The sequence below is a fragment of the Clytia hemisphaerica genome, unplaced genomic scaffold, assembly GCF_902728285.1.
Source record: "Clytia hemisphaerica strain Z4C2 unplaced genomic scaffold, Clytia hemisphaerica genome assembly, whole genome shotgun sequence".
Classification (NCBI taxonomy): domain Eukaryota; kingdom Metazoa; phylum Cnidaria; class Hydrozoa; order Leptothecata; family Clytiidae; genus Clytia; species Clytia hemisphaerica.
Window position 1 is genome coordinate 2,038,195 of NW_027103852.1, and position 17,468 is coordinate 2,055,662.

Sequence of the window (17,468 nt, forward strand, 5' to 3'; positions counted from 1 at the left end):
ATTTTCCTTTTTGAAGACTAAAACGGTTTTTGCCAATGAAGATTGTGCGACCCAATTGTCTTAACGTATAATCGGTATCCAAGTAAGATCAAATCACCACATACATTTTGTAAATTATTGCCTTTTTGTAAATACTCAATTTTTATTTCTCATTGTTGTTTTGGATGAATATGTAAAATCTTTGTTTTAAGAACAATCCAAACCATTGTAAAGAAACTTTCCAGCCAAAAATATTCCGTAGCTCTCTAAAAGAATCTTTACTTTACGCTAGGGTTAAAGTACCATTAGAGAGTGTAAATAGACCTTTTCATAAATTACGTCACGAACATCACTTGCCTCGTTTTGAAATTATTGCCATGGTGATTAACTCCCAGCGGATTTTATTAAAACTACTTTCTATTAATTAAAAAATCATTTAATGTCTCAAGAGACATAATTACTATGAAAATTGTTTGAATACGAGGCAAGTGATGTTCGTGACGTAATTTGTGAAAAGGTCTATTCAAGTAAAAGAGCGCTGATCGGCAAAATACACCTTTTAAACTGCTTAATATCTCAATTAGAAGTTTGTCTGTAAGTTTGGACTAGTTGAATAATGAAAACATTTAATACTTCTGTCAAACATAGTCTCAAGGTTCTGCTTTAGAGGTCGGTGTCAAGAATGCCTCTAAAGTTTGTTAGGCAGTGTCCGCGTCTATCCCGGGCATTATTTACGTTGATGATGGATACCAGAGTATTATCTGGACCTTTTCATTCTGACGTCAAAAAAAAACTGAACGGATGTGTTAAAAGATGTAAATATGGGGGAGAAAATTCAGGAAAATCTACAAAAACAACTGAATCAAGCATCAATTTACGACCTTTGCACCCATCTGAATGTGTTGCAAGTGAAGAAGGAAAATCCAAAGACATACTTGAATGTAAGAAGTGCAATCGAATCGTACACTACATTTGTTCAAAGCTCCCTGTCTATAAAATCTAGTTATGTCTAACATACAAATCGAGAGCTTTCATTTGTCAAAACTGCGTCGTGATAACTCTTGATCTATTGGAACGGGTTAATTCATGTGAAACATCAACAATTTCAGGATTTTGAAAGGAGATAAAAGCTTGTGGAAACATAATGAAAGCCGAGGACGTAGAAATCAATCAACTGAAGTCCAAAGACGTCAAATCAGCGAAATAAAGGATAGTTTTGAAACCAGAATGGCAACAATCGAAAAGAAAATGGAAGACATTATTGAAACGAAAGAAGAAAATAGATCACAAAGCTACGCAGGAGTCGCGTCGAGGCAAATTGAGAAGAACATAGAAAACGTATTTCGAAGGGAAAAACAGGAGGAACGACAGATTCAATCCATAGCATGCAATTCCATTCTTAATGGTGTTGACGAACCCACTGAAGATTCAGAGAAGTCAATCAAAATTTATGACGAAGAATACCTTCATGAAAAAGTCTTACCTTTGATGCTACGCTTAAGGAATATAAAATTTGAAAAAACTCAAAGAATCGGAAAACTTTCGAAGGAAAGAGAAGATGAAAAACGCTATCGACCAATAAAAGTCCGATTTGCAAACGAAAGAGACAAAAATACATTGTTAAAAAAGAAAGATTGCTCTTCCGGGTGACAGAAAATCTTACGAAAAATGAAAAGAAGACAATCAAAGAGTGGTTTATCCCAAGAAATGAATAATTCAATTAAGGACGCAAAGCTTTAAATTCAAAGTCAGGGGGAGCCATAGGAAAAAACTCTGTCTTAAGAAAATTGTACACCGAACAAAGAGCGGTTCATAGAGGCCCATGTTCTTGCACGGTGGCCTGCGAACTTTTATAGTATTATTATAGCAGGCATAAAAAACGATATTACACAAGAAAGGAGGAGATTGACTTATTATGAAAATGCACTCCTGTATCGCAGATTTGTAGGGATCACCTCTTTATTTCAAAGTCTTTCTAGAATTTATCCCTGGATAAAAATATCCACTTAAACTGGATTACAAACGGTTACAAAAGGGAAGAGAATTGAAAGTTTAGAGCTAGTCTACTTTGCGTGACTAAAATGTCTAAATAGCTCCTCAAAGGCTTTAAAAATTATTATTGAATTCTTGAATATTTTCAACAGAAGAGGATTCTATCGGTTAAGATGAAGTTATGGAATTTTCTTTTACTTTTGGTTTTCGTGGCAGCCATCAAATGTGAGTTCAAACTTTAGCCAATTGTTTGAGCAAGGTTCAAAGGATAAAACCGCATGAAGTTTTGTGTTGTATACAACCCTTTCTCACAGACATGGTGGGACCTCTCACACTGAAAAAAGGTTCAAAATATCGTCCCCAGTCGAAAAGTATACTCCAATTTTGCTTCCCCATCCCCCTCTGAAAATAATCAATTAAATAAATACTTACTGCGAAATATTGTACTATTTTCCCCATCCCCAATAAATTTTCTGACTTGAGAACAATGGAACCTGAATCCCCAGCCTATAAGAAAAAATGGAAATATTAATCCCTATCAAGCTTTGGTCCTTTATTTTTATCCCACTGGCTGAAAAAATTCTACCGGGTCATTGAGAATGGGCAGACTGTATGGCTTAGCTTCAATGTGTGAAAAAAACATTGTTGAAATGGTATGCTGGATGGCATGAAACTTTGAATATGAAATTAACTTAAATCGTTTTCTTTACTCAAACTAGTAAAAAAACATTGCTGTTGAAACTGAAGCTAAAAACAAGAAGTAAACCTCGTGTTGTTCATGTGTTTAGGCGAAAACAACGAAGATGAAGTAATTTCTGATGAAGAACACGATGTAGAAGATGTTCAAACTCAGGATGAAGGTATTACTATAACTTAGTTATCAAGCCTAAAAAATTCATGTGACATTTCTAAATCACCTTCATCTGAAATTTGATGTCATGACCCAGGTCTGGCAATTATTTCAAAATTCAGCTTCAGTGTTTCGTGTTAAGTTTAAACATACCATTAGCCTTGTCTAAAATTCAACCCCCGTTTCAACCCAGGGGATGGTCTATGAGAATCAATTGGTATTTGCTAGGAATTTGAGGAAAAAAATCTCATTCGTCTTCCTAGTCTCTCTTCCGCCGGGCCTGTCATGGAGTGAAAAATGTCCTAGTGTGGTCTTTATAGCAAGTAAGCCTATTCCTTGGGAGTTGGGCTCCGTATTAGAGAATATTGGTGATGGTCTTGGGAGCTAGGAACTATTTTTAGGGAGTGAAGTATTGGAATTTGAGAACTAAGCAGTCTTGTTGTTTACTGTAAAAGTTAAAAAATAGGCTCTTTTGTTTTAAAAAAGATTTCGTAAAATTCTCTTGACCATAAATGAAAATGAAATTTTTAAAATATTCTCATAATTTTGTTACCTTTATCGAGTTTCTCAAAAAAAGAAATGGGTGATTTCTAACGCAAATTACATTGTTTCTTTTTAGAAGCAATAGCAATATTTTTTTAGAAAGATTAAAAAGAATCTTCGTTTTTTGACTTTAATGCTTTCAATTTTCGAAATGGGGGTACTAGGGTTGCGAGCTGACGGGGGGTGCCGCCCGACATTCGACCCTTGGACCCTTACCGGGACTAAAAAGGAGAAAAGAAAGGAAAATTTTGTGAATTTTAGGATCCTTATTGGGACTAACTTGACCAAATTTAAATCTTTCCGGGGGTAAAAAGTTGAAATTTTCCTACTTTTCCTACCTTAGTGGGACTGAAATTTGATTTTCTGATTTCACCTACATTCAGCGGGACTTTGGAAATTCAAAAAAGGTACCCTTAAGCGGGTGACTTTTACCGTAACCTCAATTTGCCTAAGTACCCCCCCCCCACCTGGGTCGAAATGTCACTGGAAATTTATAGTTTTGATAATGATGTCGAAATGACATACTTTGACTAAGATTTTATTACAATACAGTCTCCGTAACTCGAAACTGCATAGGGAAAACAAATTTGTTCGGGTTATGGAGTGAGGTCGAGTTGAGTATTGTTAACTTAACGTGACGAGAATACTTGTTCGAGTTAAGAAGACATTCTAGTTAAAGGGGTTTGAGTTATACCGGAGAGGCACTTAGGAAAAATTGGGTACGGGGATCTGCTGCTAGTCAGGGATCCCCTTTTTCGGTTCTGAAGATATCTGACAGGGTCCCAAATTTAATAATTTTCAAGATGCGTATCTGAAAATGTCGAAAATTTTGGACAATTTTGAAGTTAGAAATTAAAAAATTTTTAAATTTTTTGTCTACTTTCAGTAATTTTTACCACTTTTCAGGGTGAAAATGGGAAAATTCACCAAATATTCATATCTGACAGGGTCAACTTTTCAAACTCGGCAGATCTCCGTTAGCCACCAGGCCAGTGTCCTCTCCCCCCCAGGTTCGATTTTAATAGATTTCTTTGATTTTTAATATTTGTTTTTCAAGTAAACATGGGAAGCTAGGATAAGTTTGGCTACATTTCGAGAGATTGTTTACCCACATCGGGCAAGGTGGATGGTGTTTTCTCCGGTAAGAATCCCTAGAAACGTATCTAAACTTAATTCTCGTGATCCAAGCGACAATAAACTTCCAACTATTGGATTGATAAACTCAATTTTATTCAAATTTGTATCTTTACATTATACTTTCTTTAATATTTTCCATATCGTTCTTTTAGACACCGCTGACGTATTGTCTAACCCACGGCAAGTATTTGTTGACGGGTGTGTAAGCTGTGTAATATTTACAATAAGTGTAAACGTAACTTGCAACTCCATCCAACACCCATCGACCATCAGAACCTGGTGGGAAATAAAGTAGACATTTAACTGAATCGTTCACAACACCTGTTTAAACCTAGTCAAACAATGGGAGACGATAGTCCTCGGCTCAATAAGCATTGATCACAGATATTATATATAAAACACTAGATAGAGCTACTTGTCCCTATTTGAATCAAAATCATCCTCCGTCTTTAATAAGTAGTTCGGTGCCGGCAATTTAACCGATCAAGCCTATCTTTCGCGTTGTCGGCTATTCGCGCCACTTAGGTTTTTTAATTGGTTGAACAAATTGCCGGTACCGAAAAGTGGCGCATTATTTGCTTCACGTGCCGTTGCTTGGGAAATACAGAGTAGCTCTATCTAGTGTTATATATAAGATATTTATGGCACTGATATGGTATATTTTTCCGAAGATGAGCTCTAATGCTGAGCAACCGGAAACCCAAAAATTGGAGTTGCTTATAAAAGAAAAGTCTACAGGGTCCCATCTACATGAAACAGGGTCAATCTCAAAATTTATGCTCAGACAAACAGAAAATTCTTAGTTTCCTCAGGCAATAATTTTGATTTGTCAACAGCGATCGTGCTCTTGTTCAATAAAGAAAAGAACATAGAAAATGAAAGGGCGACAACACTTACCTTGGCAGACTAACGGTCCACCAGAATCTCCACGACATGCATTTGGTTGTTGGGAACCATCTGGACGTGGATTGAATCCATTTCCGACACAAACATGTTCTTGACTGTTTAGACATTTTTGGCTTGGAACAACTGGTAGTCGTGTTTGTTGGAGAATGGCCGGTGAATTCCCTGGGTGGGTTGTCGTTCCCCAACCTTTGATATTGTACAATGATAAATTTCTTTATTCTCAAATTTCCGCTCCTGTTCCGTCATAAAAGAACTTGCACAACAAAGAAATTACAAAAATTCTCCGAACGAAGGAGGGAAAAAAGTTGTTTATAGAGTAAAAACTTGAGGTATTACGCATGTACAAGAGGAAAATTTCATATTCTGAACGACTTTCTTCTGGCCAAAAGAGTCCCAGGGAATACTTTTAAAGCATGCGTTTAGTTTTTGAGACATGGAGGTTTTTTCTTGAATAATTACTCCCCCTTAAGACTGTTAACATCGTTTTACTAACCTGCAAGGTAGCATTGTTTTCCGATTGGTGGATAAACGCCAACTTGCGGTACGCACGCAAGGCGTACACGACTGTTCAATTGAGCAGGTGTTTTCAATTCCAATAGAGCGATATCTGCATTCAGGTTATATCTGCTGTATCTTGGATGCATGATGATTCGTTTGACTTGGATTCGTTGTTTGGAGGCTTCATCATTGTTTCTGTTGTGAACTCCAAGGTTGACGGTAATCCTGTCTGGTGATTGGCCTTCAGTGCAATGACTGGCTGTTAATACCTAAAAGTAATCATCAATCAAATATCAACCTTGATTCGTATTACAGTTGACACTCTCTAATTCAACGTGTATACAGAGTTTATCGTTCTACACACTGACCTTTATATAAAGGTCAGTGGTTCTACATCTACATTTTGAGCGTTACTAAGCTCATTCGACGTCAATCGATACTTCGATTAGCAGCCGGATTGGGAGAGAATGAAATATTCCAGGCAGGATGCTAGGTAAATATGGTAAAAGACTCTCTACCTTCACTCATACAACGTTTTACTATTCGATACGCTCCATTGATATATTGAAAGTCGCCGTCAAGAATTATTAAATAAAAATCCTAAAATATTATATATCATAACTTTTCATCATCAGAAAGAAGAAAAGCCAATTTAAATTTTGAGCTATCATACTTTAAATATACTTCATGTGCTCAAAAGTTATGAAGAAAGTCACTGAACTTTACTAGCTAGGATTTTCTTTAACCACTATTGAATACGTGAAACAAATTTAAAGTATGATAGCTCAAAATTCAAGTTAGTCTTTCGTCCTTCGAATTGTTAAAAGTTTGGATTTATAAAATCTTAAGTTTTTTCGAAGATTAACTACATCCTTATGCATATTTTCTGAAACACCCGGTAGAATGAAATATTTTCTGAGGCATCATCTGCCAGATCATCGTAAGTTTTGACATAAAAAAAATGTTAACACGAATCATATTGAGAGTCTTAGGTAAAATCCTAAATATGATGTACCATAATCTACAATCAAGGTCATAATATTTGAGAAAAAAGGAAAACCCATCGGGAAGTTTTTAAAGCACAATCAATGTAAGTGCTCTAAAGTAGGTTGGAAGGGTAGAGTTTTAACATGAGACTTAAGACTTAGGACCCTAGGATCTGAGGATCCAAAAGTTGAAAAATAGTCCAATAAGACTCCGAAAATAGCCTGGAAGTCTGCCAACAACTCCCAAATTGAAATATTCGATTAAATTAAAGAGATCGACTTTTTCGCCGGAACTTTAAATCTTAAAAAACGTTAAAATAACCAAAATTCTCGATATATTTCAACCTTGATTGTCTTTGAAAATCAAAAATGCCAAATTCTGCTCTGCTGGGGGTCTAATTTCAAACTTAAGGCATATTTTCCGGTTAAAGATATCCCTTTCTTCGATTTAAGAGACAAAAACTTTTTAAAAATTGAAAGTTTATTCAAATATTGGTATTTTTGGGTTTCCGTAAACGAGAGCTTCTCAAAAAGTGAAATATTTCACAAAAAACTGATTTTGACCTAATAATGAAAATGCCTCAAAATGGTCGGAAAAGGGTTATTTTTCAAATCTTTGGGGTTTTCTCCTAATTTTAGACCCCCTGCAGAGCAGAAATCGGCATTTTTAATTTTCAAAGACAACCAAGGTCATGATATTTTAATATTTGAGAAAAAAGCGAAATCCATTGGGAAGTTTTTAAAGCACAATCGATTTGTAAGTGATCTAAAGTAGGCTTGAAGGGTAGAGTTTTAACTCTGAGTTTTAACATGAGACTTAAGACTTGGGACCTTAGAATCTAAGTCCAAAAGTTCAAAAATAGTCCAATAAGACTCAATATAGCCTGGAAGTCTGCTAACCCCTCCCAAATTGAATTATTCGATTAAATTAAAGAGATAGCCCAAAATCGACTTTCTCGCCGGAACTTTAAATCTTGAAGAACGTTAAAATAACCAAAATTCTCAATATATTTCAACCATGATTGTAGAAAGAAACCCACCCGATCAATGTGTATAAAGGACATATCATTTATTGTTAACCTCCACAAATTCACACTGATAAAACATACATGTGCCCCAGACCCTAGCTTTACTGGAAATTGTGGCCAAAATTTTGTCCCCGTTGAGAAAACACTCTTCAATTTTACTCTCGATGGGAAAATTTTCCCTTGTTTCATTCCCGTTTGAAAATCAAAAAAAAAAATTCACTCCTTATCTATCCCAACTATTTTCTCAGCCATAAGGAAGAAACGATTTTCTATCTCGATCGGGATTTTGATAGAACATTTAGCGTTATAATTTTGTAGGATATTTTTATTTTAGGCCAGGATGTATAATTGCTTTACCCAGTTTGGAGTGATTAGAGTTCCACCACAAAAATGCCATCCACTGGTGGTTTGAAGCGACGCAATCCACGGCCATGCTCCTGGCTTCGCATCTTCGCCATTCACGATGCGACTTTGTGGAACAGTGGATCGCCCACATTCTGATGGACTTGAAGACGGGAGGGGTGGCCCTTGGGTTGAAACGGTAGTTGGCGGGGCAGGTGTGGATGAACCTTTACAGAAGCCACATGTCTTTTCACAGTAGAGTTTTGAGTAGTCTTGTCTGCAGAAACCATTTGATTTCCATGAGAGGCAATTGCTGGTTGGAGATTGATCTTTGCACACTTTTTGACTGTTTACTGCAACTATAGGTGAGGAAAAAAAGAAAAAAAAGTTTATACTACAATCATGTTGGCATTTTTGGGTATCTAGCGTTTTGCATGACATAAGCATGGCATTTTCAGGCTTGCTACTTTATCTAATCGGATATTTTGATTTTGAAGGGGGTGTAATGGCTCCCAGGCTACATTTACATCCTAGCGGGACAATTTACAAGCTTTTGGATCTTTAGCTCCTAAGCTCTTAAGTATTAAGCCTCATGTTGAAACTTGTGGTTTTTAAAATTTTGCAGCTAAATTCATTTTTGTCAAATATTCTGACCATATAATTGTAATTAGATCGAGATAGTACAACACTTTCACTGAAACTTAACTTGTGAGAACAGATGCCTCTCACACCACGAACACCACAGATTAGCTTTCACTGAATTTAAGCTGTGAAGCAAAACTGTAAGAGTTTCATTATGCATGCCTCATACTTTTGTAGTCGCTGAATGGACAGTGTAAACTGCTTGCTATCTGGCAGTAATAGATCTCATATCCGCCTTTTTTACATTTCAAATAAATGTTCTATACGTTTTTTTCCTTCATAAGAACAAAATGTTTAAGAATATAAGGCTTCGATGGCCTGTAATATTAAGAACAAGTTAAGATCATTTCAGGCTTTGTGGACCTCAAAACACCTATTTTCTTAAGAAAATGGACAACGATACTCTCAAAATGGTGAAAATAAGAGAAAAAAGTAAGGACCTTTCGAAAATTTTGGATGTTCTTTAAAAAACCGTGCGATAGGTGAATTAGTATCACAAAACTTTTGCGGTTGAAATATTTGGTAAGAACCTAATAAGGAGAACAATACTGCATCATGTATACTGCTGACTGTACTGACTGTACTCTCTCTTATATTCGACCCTTTACTATTCCAATCTTTCGTTAATTCGAAGTACATTATTTGGCTGGTCCCCTTGATAGAAAATACTATAAAAATAATTTCTTTAATTTCAACCTTTCTCTAATTCGATGAGAATTCTTAATCCCTCTAAGATCGAACTAGAGAGAGTCAACAATACAGTCAACACGCATTTTGTGTAGTTCTTCAAAAATGGTTGAAATTTAGCAAAATCAAAAACATGAACCGAAAAACCGACAAAAAGTAAGAAGAACAACCATTTGAAGAAGCTAAACAAAACCAAACATGCACACTCACCTCCTGCTCATATGACGATGACCAAAACCGTCTAAAATGCCGAAAATACCACCGCATGATACACTACGAGTGCACACAATTACCGCTTTATCAGCTGCAAATTTTTGCAAACACTTATAACGAACAATATCTATGTCAGAATTGCGTGCAGATAACACGATCTCTAATGAGTAAAATAGGTGAGAACTCGTATCATATGATGCAGAGGGAGATTGAGAAGAAGGACGGCGTCATTTTAAAAAGCTCAAAAACCAGCTAGCCAAGAACCGCAGCCTTAAGAACGATATCGAAAACATCTTAACCAATAAGATGGCTGACTTTGAAATAAAAACCAAGCAGATTATAAAAGAAGAAATAAAGCAAATGACGAATTACATAGAAAAAACATCAGAAAAATCAAAATCTGCATAAGCTGAAACGATTCAATGAAATTGGTGGCTTTAGCATTACAGACGACTTCACCATCGCCTAGTTCAAAAACCTAGGACAAAGACCAAAACAACGTCTTCTCTGTCCATATCTTCTGACGACTGGACGACAGATGAAGAATTAGACAATATTTTATAAATCTAAAATTATTTCGTAGAGGTCGATAGACCTGTAAAATATAATTCTATGAATAAAAAAAAAATACAAACGAGGCGAAATGAAAACTTACCAAGGATAGTTGCCAAGATGAAAACAGAGGAAGACCACATTTTGGGTGTTGTTATGCGAAGAACAAGCAACTCAGGAAAAAATGATTAATTGGTAAGGTGGGGATTTTTACTTCCTTTAAATAGCTGACTATTTGCATTGTCTGATTTTTGGTTGAAGGCTTTTTTTGCAATACAGCTTGAAGTAATTGTTCTCAATTGCAATAAAAGTTTGTAATTGTTTGACAAATAAGTCATTAGTGTGTTTTTTATTACATCAGAAAGTTTGGACAGGTGGCTATCATAAATCTTATTAAAATTAGAAATAAAATAAAACTTGGGACGCGATTTGAACAGTGGAAGGAAGATTTTGAAACAAATTGAAAGTTTATTGACCTTTCACACTTTGTTCTTTTCGACTTGAATGAAAGCCGCTCAAAACTGACCCAGAATGATACAAATAGCCTCTGTGAACCAAATAAGAATATCAAAGATAGAAATATAAATGAAGAGCCAACCATAATTTTGCGGAGGAAGAACATTTCTTTTTATTAATTAATTCAGAAATAGAACTGCCGGTTTTGAGAAAGTTATTGATACTTCTTTCTTTGTCCATACTTTGGTCGAAACTTAACTACCCGATTATAAACTTTTACCATACAGATCTTTTAGCCACAATACCTTTCTGTTTTAATACGCTAATCATTTAGTCTCCTAACCAGTCGCTATACCAGTCGAATTTCAAGATGCAAGAAATGTTTGAAATAGTGTGCCGTCAATTCCTGCAATGGAGGTTCGACTTTGGCTTTGCTATACAATGATTTTATTTTATTCCAGTGTGATTTGCATGGTCACCTGGTTTTCAATCTACACAATTTTTCAGTAGCGTAGACAGGAGTGAAGAACGATCTGCGTAGGAGAGCAACGTTTTAATGACAAAGCGATTACCTATTCGTGGTATAAACACATTATTACGGTGTCGTTAAATCTGCTATTCTAAGCAAATGTTCCTTCACCCCTGTGTACGCTACAGATTTTTACCCTGAGTATCAGAGAAACTGTGACGACCAAGTGTATAAATTGTATCGGACATGTGTCAATCTAATCACCGTAGAAAGAATCAATGATGAAGAGCAAAAATTATCATATTAATGTCTAGCAGACGGTATCAATATACATGTTTACTATTTACGAACTCCCCAGAAACCCTCAAAGTGTAATTGAAATGACTTTCTTACAAAATTAATCTTTTACATGATTCCCAAATAAATAACAGTAATTACTAAACTGATGACATTTTTAGTTGTCTTTTTAACTTTGAACTTAATCCAAGCTCTTGGATTTTCGTCATGGCTACTTTTCTCTGTGTTGATTACGCGCTGAATAGAATCTCTTTTCAATACAAAATGTTCCTTTTTATGGCATTCGTGGCAAAGCTCTTGACTGGTTTCGTTCCAGTCCATCCACTATCCTTTAGATAATGACTTTTTACAAAGAAAGTGCTACCTTCTCTCATACACTTACAAATGTCTTTTTTCTTCCTTAGAGTAAAACTTAATCCCCACTTAATCCAAAGTCAAATGGACGGACTAAACCAATCTGGAGTCCCTTTATCACAAAACACTCTTTTAGCCACAAAAGCGGACCTGTAAATTAACACAACATTCTCAAATCTCAAATTAGAACTAAAGAATTGTCCATAAAAAGAGCTTTTTGAGGTACTTGGTTACAATAGTAAAACCATTCTAAAACATAGTGTTTTTAGCCAAATAAGAAAGTGATAAAATCAAAATTTTCTTTGGTCGGCAAAAACCATGGTTGCACTTTGTCAGTAATTAAACTTCACTTCTTCTATGCTATTTGCACTTGGAAATCATATCGTTCGTCTGACATTCTGAGCTAATAACAGTCGAAAATGAAGTTTTCAACAGGGTACCCCTTACTCCATATTTCATCAACAATTCTTGCAGTTGAAATACCTTTCCTCACGAAATAGGCCCAAAATGAAATGTAACAATTTTCGGTGACGGTATTTGGAGTTAATTGTGTCCGGTATTCCGGTATTTCGGGAGTTCAGTTTTCAGTACCCCTTCAAACCTCCCCTCTTTTCACAATATCATTTTTTCTACAGTTGGTATAAATTAGTGTTTTATCATTACTAAGTATGTAGGACCAATTTTAAATGAATTGGAAAATCAAAAAGAAATATTCAAAACTCATTTTGTGGACACTCTTTGAGGATTCTAATCTAGAAGATTACCTTGAAAATGTAACTTCCCTTTTCAAAATCCTTGCCACAGAGTGAGCTCCTAAATCGCCGTTTTTTGGGGCCACCATAATGAGAAATTAATTGCCCGAATTCATATATCTAATTTGGGCCAAGTAGTACAACTGTACCATAAAAAAACTGATTTTAAAACATTTAAAGTTCTTGAAATCATTTTCTGGAGGGGTTTAGGCCTTCAATAAAGTAAAATATTACAAGGTTTCGATTTTGATAATTCAACGCAATTTCAAAATGGAGTTTGTTGTCACAAGGGAATTTTTTAATAAGCTAAAAAAATTATTTACAGTTCTTTTCAATTATATTATCTTTCATTGAGACTCATACGTACAGATTACTTTTTGCGAGAACTAATTTTCACGGAAGTAATTATCGCAGAATTTCGCGTGTTTGGGTGTCTGGCGCAAAAATTAATACCGAGAAATGTAATGTTTTGTGAAAATCCTCAAAAACTTTTGGCAAAAAGTGGGTATCAACCGCAAAAATTAGTTCATCAAAATATGCCATTTTGGTAACCTCGCACCGCGAAAGTTATTCTCGCAAAAATTAAATTAGTTCTCTTGAGGTAAAATTAAATTCTTTAATATAACACAACGAAGAAAAAGTGTTAATGAAAAGGAAAAAAAGTTTTTCATGTAAAATACAACACAAAACAGAAGGAATGCCGAGAAAATATCGATATTCAAATCAAAAATGTTCAACTTTTGCTTAGAATTCTCTTGGACCCGTTTTAGCTTTGCCTTTACATGTAACATGTACAAGATTCTTCTCCAAAGCACTTTAGAAAATATTCTTTACTATAAATATAACATGAAAAAATCCATAGAAATGTCGTTAAATGATGTTATGATAAAATTATTCTCTAACAAAAGTATTGGCTAACGAATTGGAGATATTATAAGTTGAAACTTTGTTTTTAGTCAAAATTTATATCGATAGCTAAAAGACGGGGACATTCTTTTCAGTCGAGTTAGTATAACGTTTACATGGTCGTAAAAACGAGAATTTTCGTTAAGAAACGAAAATTAAGTCCCATGCACAAACTGACCTACCAAGTAAAAAAATCATTCTCATTCCAAATAAACTTTCGAAAAACAAATGCAATAACTTTATGTTTCATCCACTTCAATCCTTGCAATATCTTCTGATACATTTTTGAAAACAGAAGCGAAAATACTAAATACCAAAGTGGCGATACAAGTTCTTCGCAATAACCGCAAATTGTTTCGATAGTGCTCATCAGCTCGTTGTTTGCTAGTGAGTACATATAAGATACCGACCGCATTGCATTGAATAACATTTGAATACAAAGACAACAATAAGACACTAGATCCAGTCTCTTTAACAATACCATCGATTCCTTAAATGGATTCATACGAAAATGAAAGTAAAGGATGAAAATCAACACTGGACCTACGTAAAATGTCTGTGTTACAGGATTGATTATGACCGTCGTTAATGCACCAATGGCCAGCCGTTCGATCAGTCGCCAGGACTCCCACCAATGAAAACGTGGCTTGTAGGGCTCCTCAAAAATCTCTTCGAAACGCTCCTGAAGTTTGTCATCCAGCTGGTAGACGTTCTCCCTCTCCTTGTTTTGTACACTACATTTTTCTCTAATGAGGATAAACGAAATTACTATAACAGCAATGATTGGAATAATCAGCCCGATTGAAAAAAACCAAAGTGGTATCTTTCGTTCACGTAACAATTTATAACCGATCGCAATATGAATCGGGAACGGTATGACCCATAATGCAACGAAAACGATGTTTGCGATCTGCCAATTCTGGTAACATTCGATTTCCCCATCAAGGTAGAGAAATGTCACTTCTTCTCGTGTTATACAGTTGATCAAATGCAAAGCTGTTCTGGAGATGTTTTTGTAATTAAACGTCAGAATAATATACAATCCGACATGACAAGATAGGATATTATATGAGTTACGAGGAAATAAATGTGAAGTAATTGCGAATATGAAAGATGTAATGAGAAGGTTCGATAACATCAGTGCAGTAGAAAGATAACCTTTAACCAATTCCCGTAGCACGACAGTCAGATTACGTGTAGGGCAAAGAAGAGATCCTTGACTGATTAAGGATTGAATTAAGCCAATGTTCATGAAGCTCTCGATGAACGATATCCCGGTAGACGGATTCGATCTTACGGAGAGTATAGACTTTAACTGGTAAAATGAGACGAGAATACCGAAAATAGCAGAAAATGTGAAAGATGCTTCTTTGTCCATTTCTTCGTTTTCTGCTCCACTCTCTTCATCTTCGTTCACCTCGTTATTCTCCTGATCTTCATTCTCTTTCTTTTCTAGCTCTTTGACTATTTCTTCGTTTTCAGTTTGGGTTTTACGATTTGGCTTAGTTGAGCATTTGGTTCTGTAGAACCATATGATGAGTGTTTTCAACATCGCTTTTAGGTCTTTAGCAAAGAATATTATATGAAAGGTCAGTGTTATCGTTCCAAAGTAATAGAGCCAAAATGAAAATTGCTGTTTCTTTTTGCACTCAAAATTTGGTGAACAGTCATTGGAAAAGTATTTAATGAAATATTCATCTCGACATCGACCACAGAACCTTCCAATCCTGTTACTGCCACACGATTTTGTAGTAGTACAAATCTTGGTATCATTCGAGCAACAATATCCATCGGGGCATGGTTCGAAATTATCGGTACCGTCAGACTTCTTGAATCCATAAAAATTATCTTGACTTTTAAGGACTCCAGAAGTGCAAACAGCACCAAAAGGACATTTGCTACAATATTCATCGACTACCCCATTATTGAAAGTCTCATCGTCAAAGATAAACGGGTAAGATTCCACTGATGATAGACTAGAGCAGGCTTTGGAACCAGACAGTAAATAAATAGTTCCAGACGGACAAGGACTGCATGTTAAAGTTGAAATTAGGTCTATAAACCCAGTATTTTTCTGCTTTTTTATTACGTTCAGAGTTGATATTTTTCCGGACAGGCAGACGATCGTTACATTATTGATTGTAGTGATTTCTCGATCCATTGTGTACCTTTTTTGCGCAGACTCCAATATTCATTGGAATTGTACTGGTTACGTCTTGTTTTTGATATATGAAGCAAAGCGCTTTCGACAATGTTGTTGTCGTCCCCAAATCTTTTCAATCGTATTGCATAGATATTATCAACAATTGACATATGGTTGTCGCACTCAAGTCGTTTATCTCTATCAGGCTACCAAGACCTTTTATCTTGTTACCGTGAAACGAAGCATGGTTTATTCTAACTGATTTATCAGTTCCATAAACTGAAATGCCTGATCGGAAAGTGTTGTCAGCGAATGAACAATTATGAATGTCGACAATCTCATCATTGATTGAGTTAATAATGAATGGGAAATCGTTGGAGGTAAATGAAACATCAATGATTAGGATCATAGATGATGTCGAATTTAGAAAAGTGGTCTTTACATTGTTCGCTGTAATAGCAATGTTCTCAAATCTGACAGAAGAGCTTTGAACCTGGATCATTCCGTTGCTGGGTGCTTTATCTTTAATATTTGTAAAGTTGCTGTTTTCAAACAAAACATAACAATCAACAAATTTGAATCTACCACCAGTCTCCACAGTTGTATTTGACAGTTCGAACACACTTTTGTTGGTTATCTCCAAACTACAACCTTTGATTTTGGATTCTTTGATTAACATATAGGAATTAGATAGTCTTATGAAGCTGTTTGAACCAATTAGATGACTATTTCGAATCATTATTGAAGTTGTTGTATCAACAACATTTAAGAGATCTGAATCCTTTGGAAGCTGTATGTTGCAGTTGGTGATTTCAATGTTGATAGGTTGTTTCCCCTCTTGTAAACCCGTTAATTGTAAGTCAAAAAGATCCACAGAATCGATACGTATCTTCTTAAGATTTGGTCTCAAATATTTTGCTGGTGAGTTCGTTGAAACTATTGTCGGGTTCTTCTGCATCGCTGATTTTTTTCTGATTTTGATGCTCTCAATATCGAGGAAGGAATGGGAACAACCCTGTCTCATATCGTAGATTTATTGAAAGAAAAATCTACTGTAAATACACGCTTTTTTATAAGAATAACTTCTATACGAATATTAGGGTGTGATTTCCGAGTTAGAACAATAGAAAAACAAGAATGATGCTCACCCTCAGCCAAAGTACACTATTTTAATAAAAAAACGTGTATATCTTCAAACATAAGAATTTTGGGAATTCTGGGATTTTCTCCCAGCGATTTTAGACAATAGTCTCAAGTCTAAATCGTCAAACAAAGACTCTTTTGATGTGAATTATTAGATCCCTACTGTATATTAATAAAAATGTATTATAGCCAGATATACCTGTGATTAATGAAGAGCCTCCTTCAAGAATCAAGACGACATTTAAAGAATTATCTGACTTTGACAACGCAAAGTCAATTGTTCTGCACTGCAATTGATGGCTACCACACACTTCTACATCTCGTCCTGTCGTCATAGAAACATAAATTGCTGCTGATGAAAAGCCTAGAAAAAAGATTTTGAGAAAAGTTCAAAAAGAATCTTCCCCGCATACACTTTTTGGACCTACCCCGGTGGAGATCCTATAAATTAACCTGTGTTTGTTCGTCCGTCCGTTCGTCTGTTACCAACTTTTTTTCAGGATTGAATCATAGGAATCTTTAGATTTTTGGTAAAAAGGTGCAAAATGGTGGTGGCCAAAATGTGACGGAGCCTGATTTTCGAAAAAAATAAT

At 35.5% G+C, this 17,468-nt stretch overlaps 1 protein-coding gene across 1 annotated transcript; it reads right to left on the minus strand.

The window, feature by feature from the left end:
- Nucleotides 1-4,572: 4,572 nt before the first annotated feature.
- On the minus strand, nt 4,573-10,559 carry LOC136808000 (chymotrypsinogen 2-like). The gene is made up of 5 exons (XM_067064639.1): nt 10,459-10,559; nt 8,277-8,620; nt 5,901-6,174; nt 5,399-5,593; nt 4,573-4,777 (listed from the first exon to the last, which is right to left on the minus strand). Exons 1-5 carry the CDS (start codon nt 10,496-10,498, stop codon nt 4,650-4,652), a joined length of 981 nt encoding a protein of 326 aa, XP_066920740.1. The 5' UTR covers nt 10,499-10,559; the 3' UTR covers nt 4,573-4,649.
- Nucleotides 10,560-17,468: the final 6,909 nt, after the last annotated feature.

Excerpts from the sequence above, each read along its gene's own strand:
- LOC136808000 (XM_067064639.1), bottom strand. The coding sequence starts at position 10,498 with ATGTGGTCTTCCTCTGTTTTCATCTTGGCAACTATCCTTG. Across the intron at positions 5,594-5,900 it reads AAAACAATGCTACCTTGCAG|GTTGGGGAACGACAACCCAC; the intron begins GTTAGTAAAACG and ends ACAATATCAAAG. Across the intron at positions 4,778-5,398 it reads TGGACCGTTAGTCTGCCAAG|GTTCTGATGGTCGATGGGTG; the intron begins GTAAGTGTTGTC and ends ATTTCCCACCAG.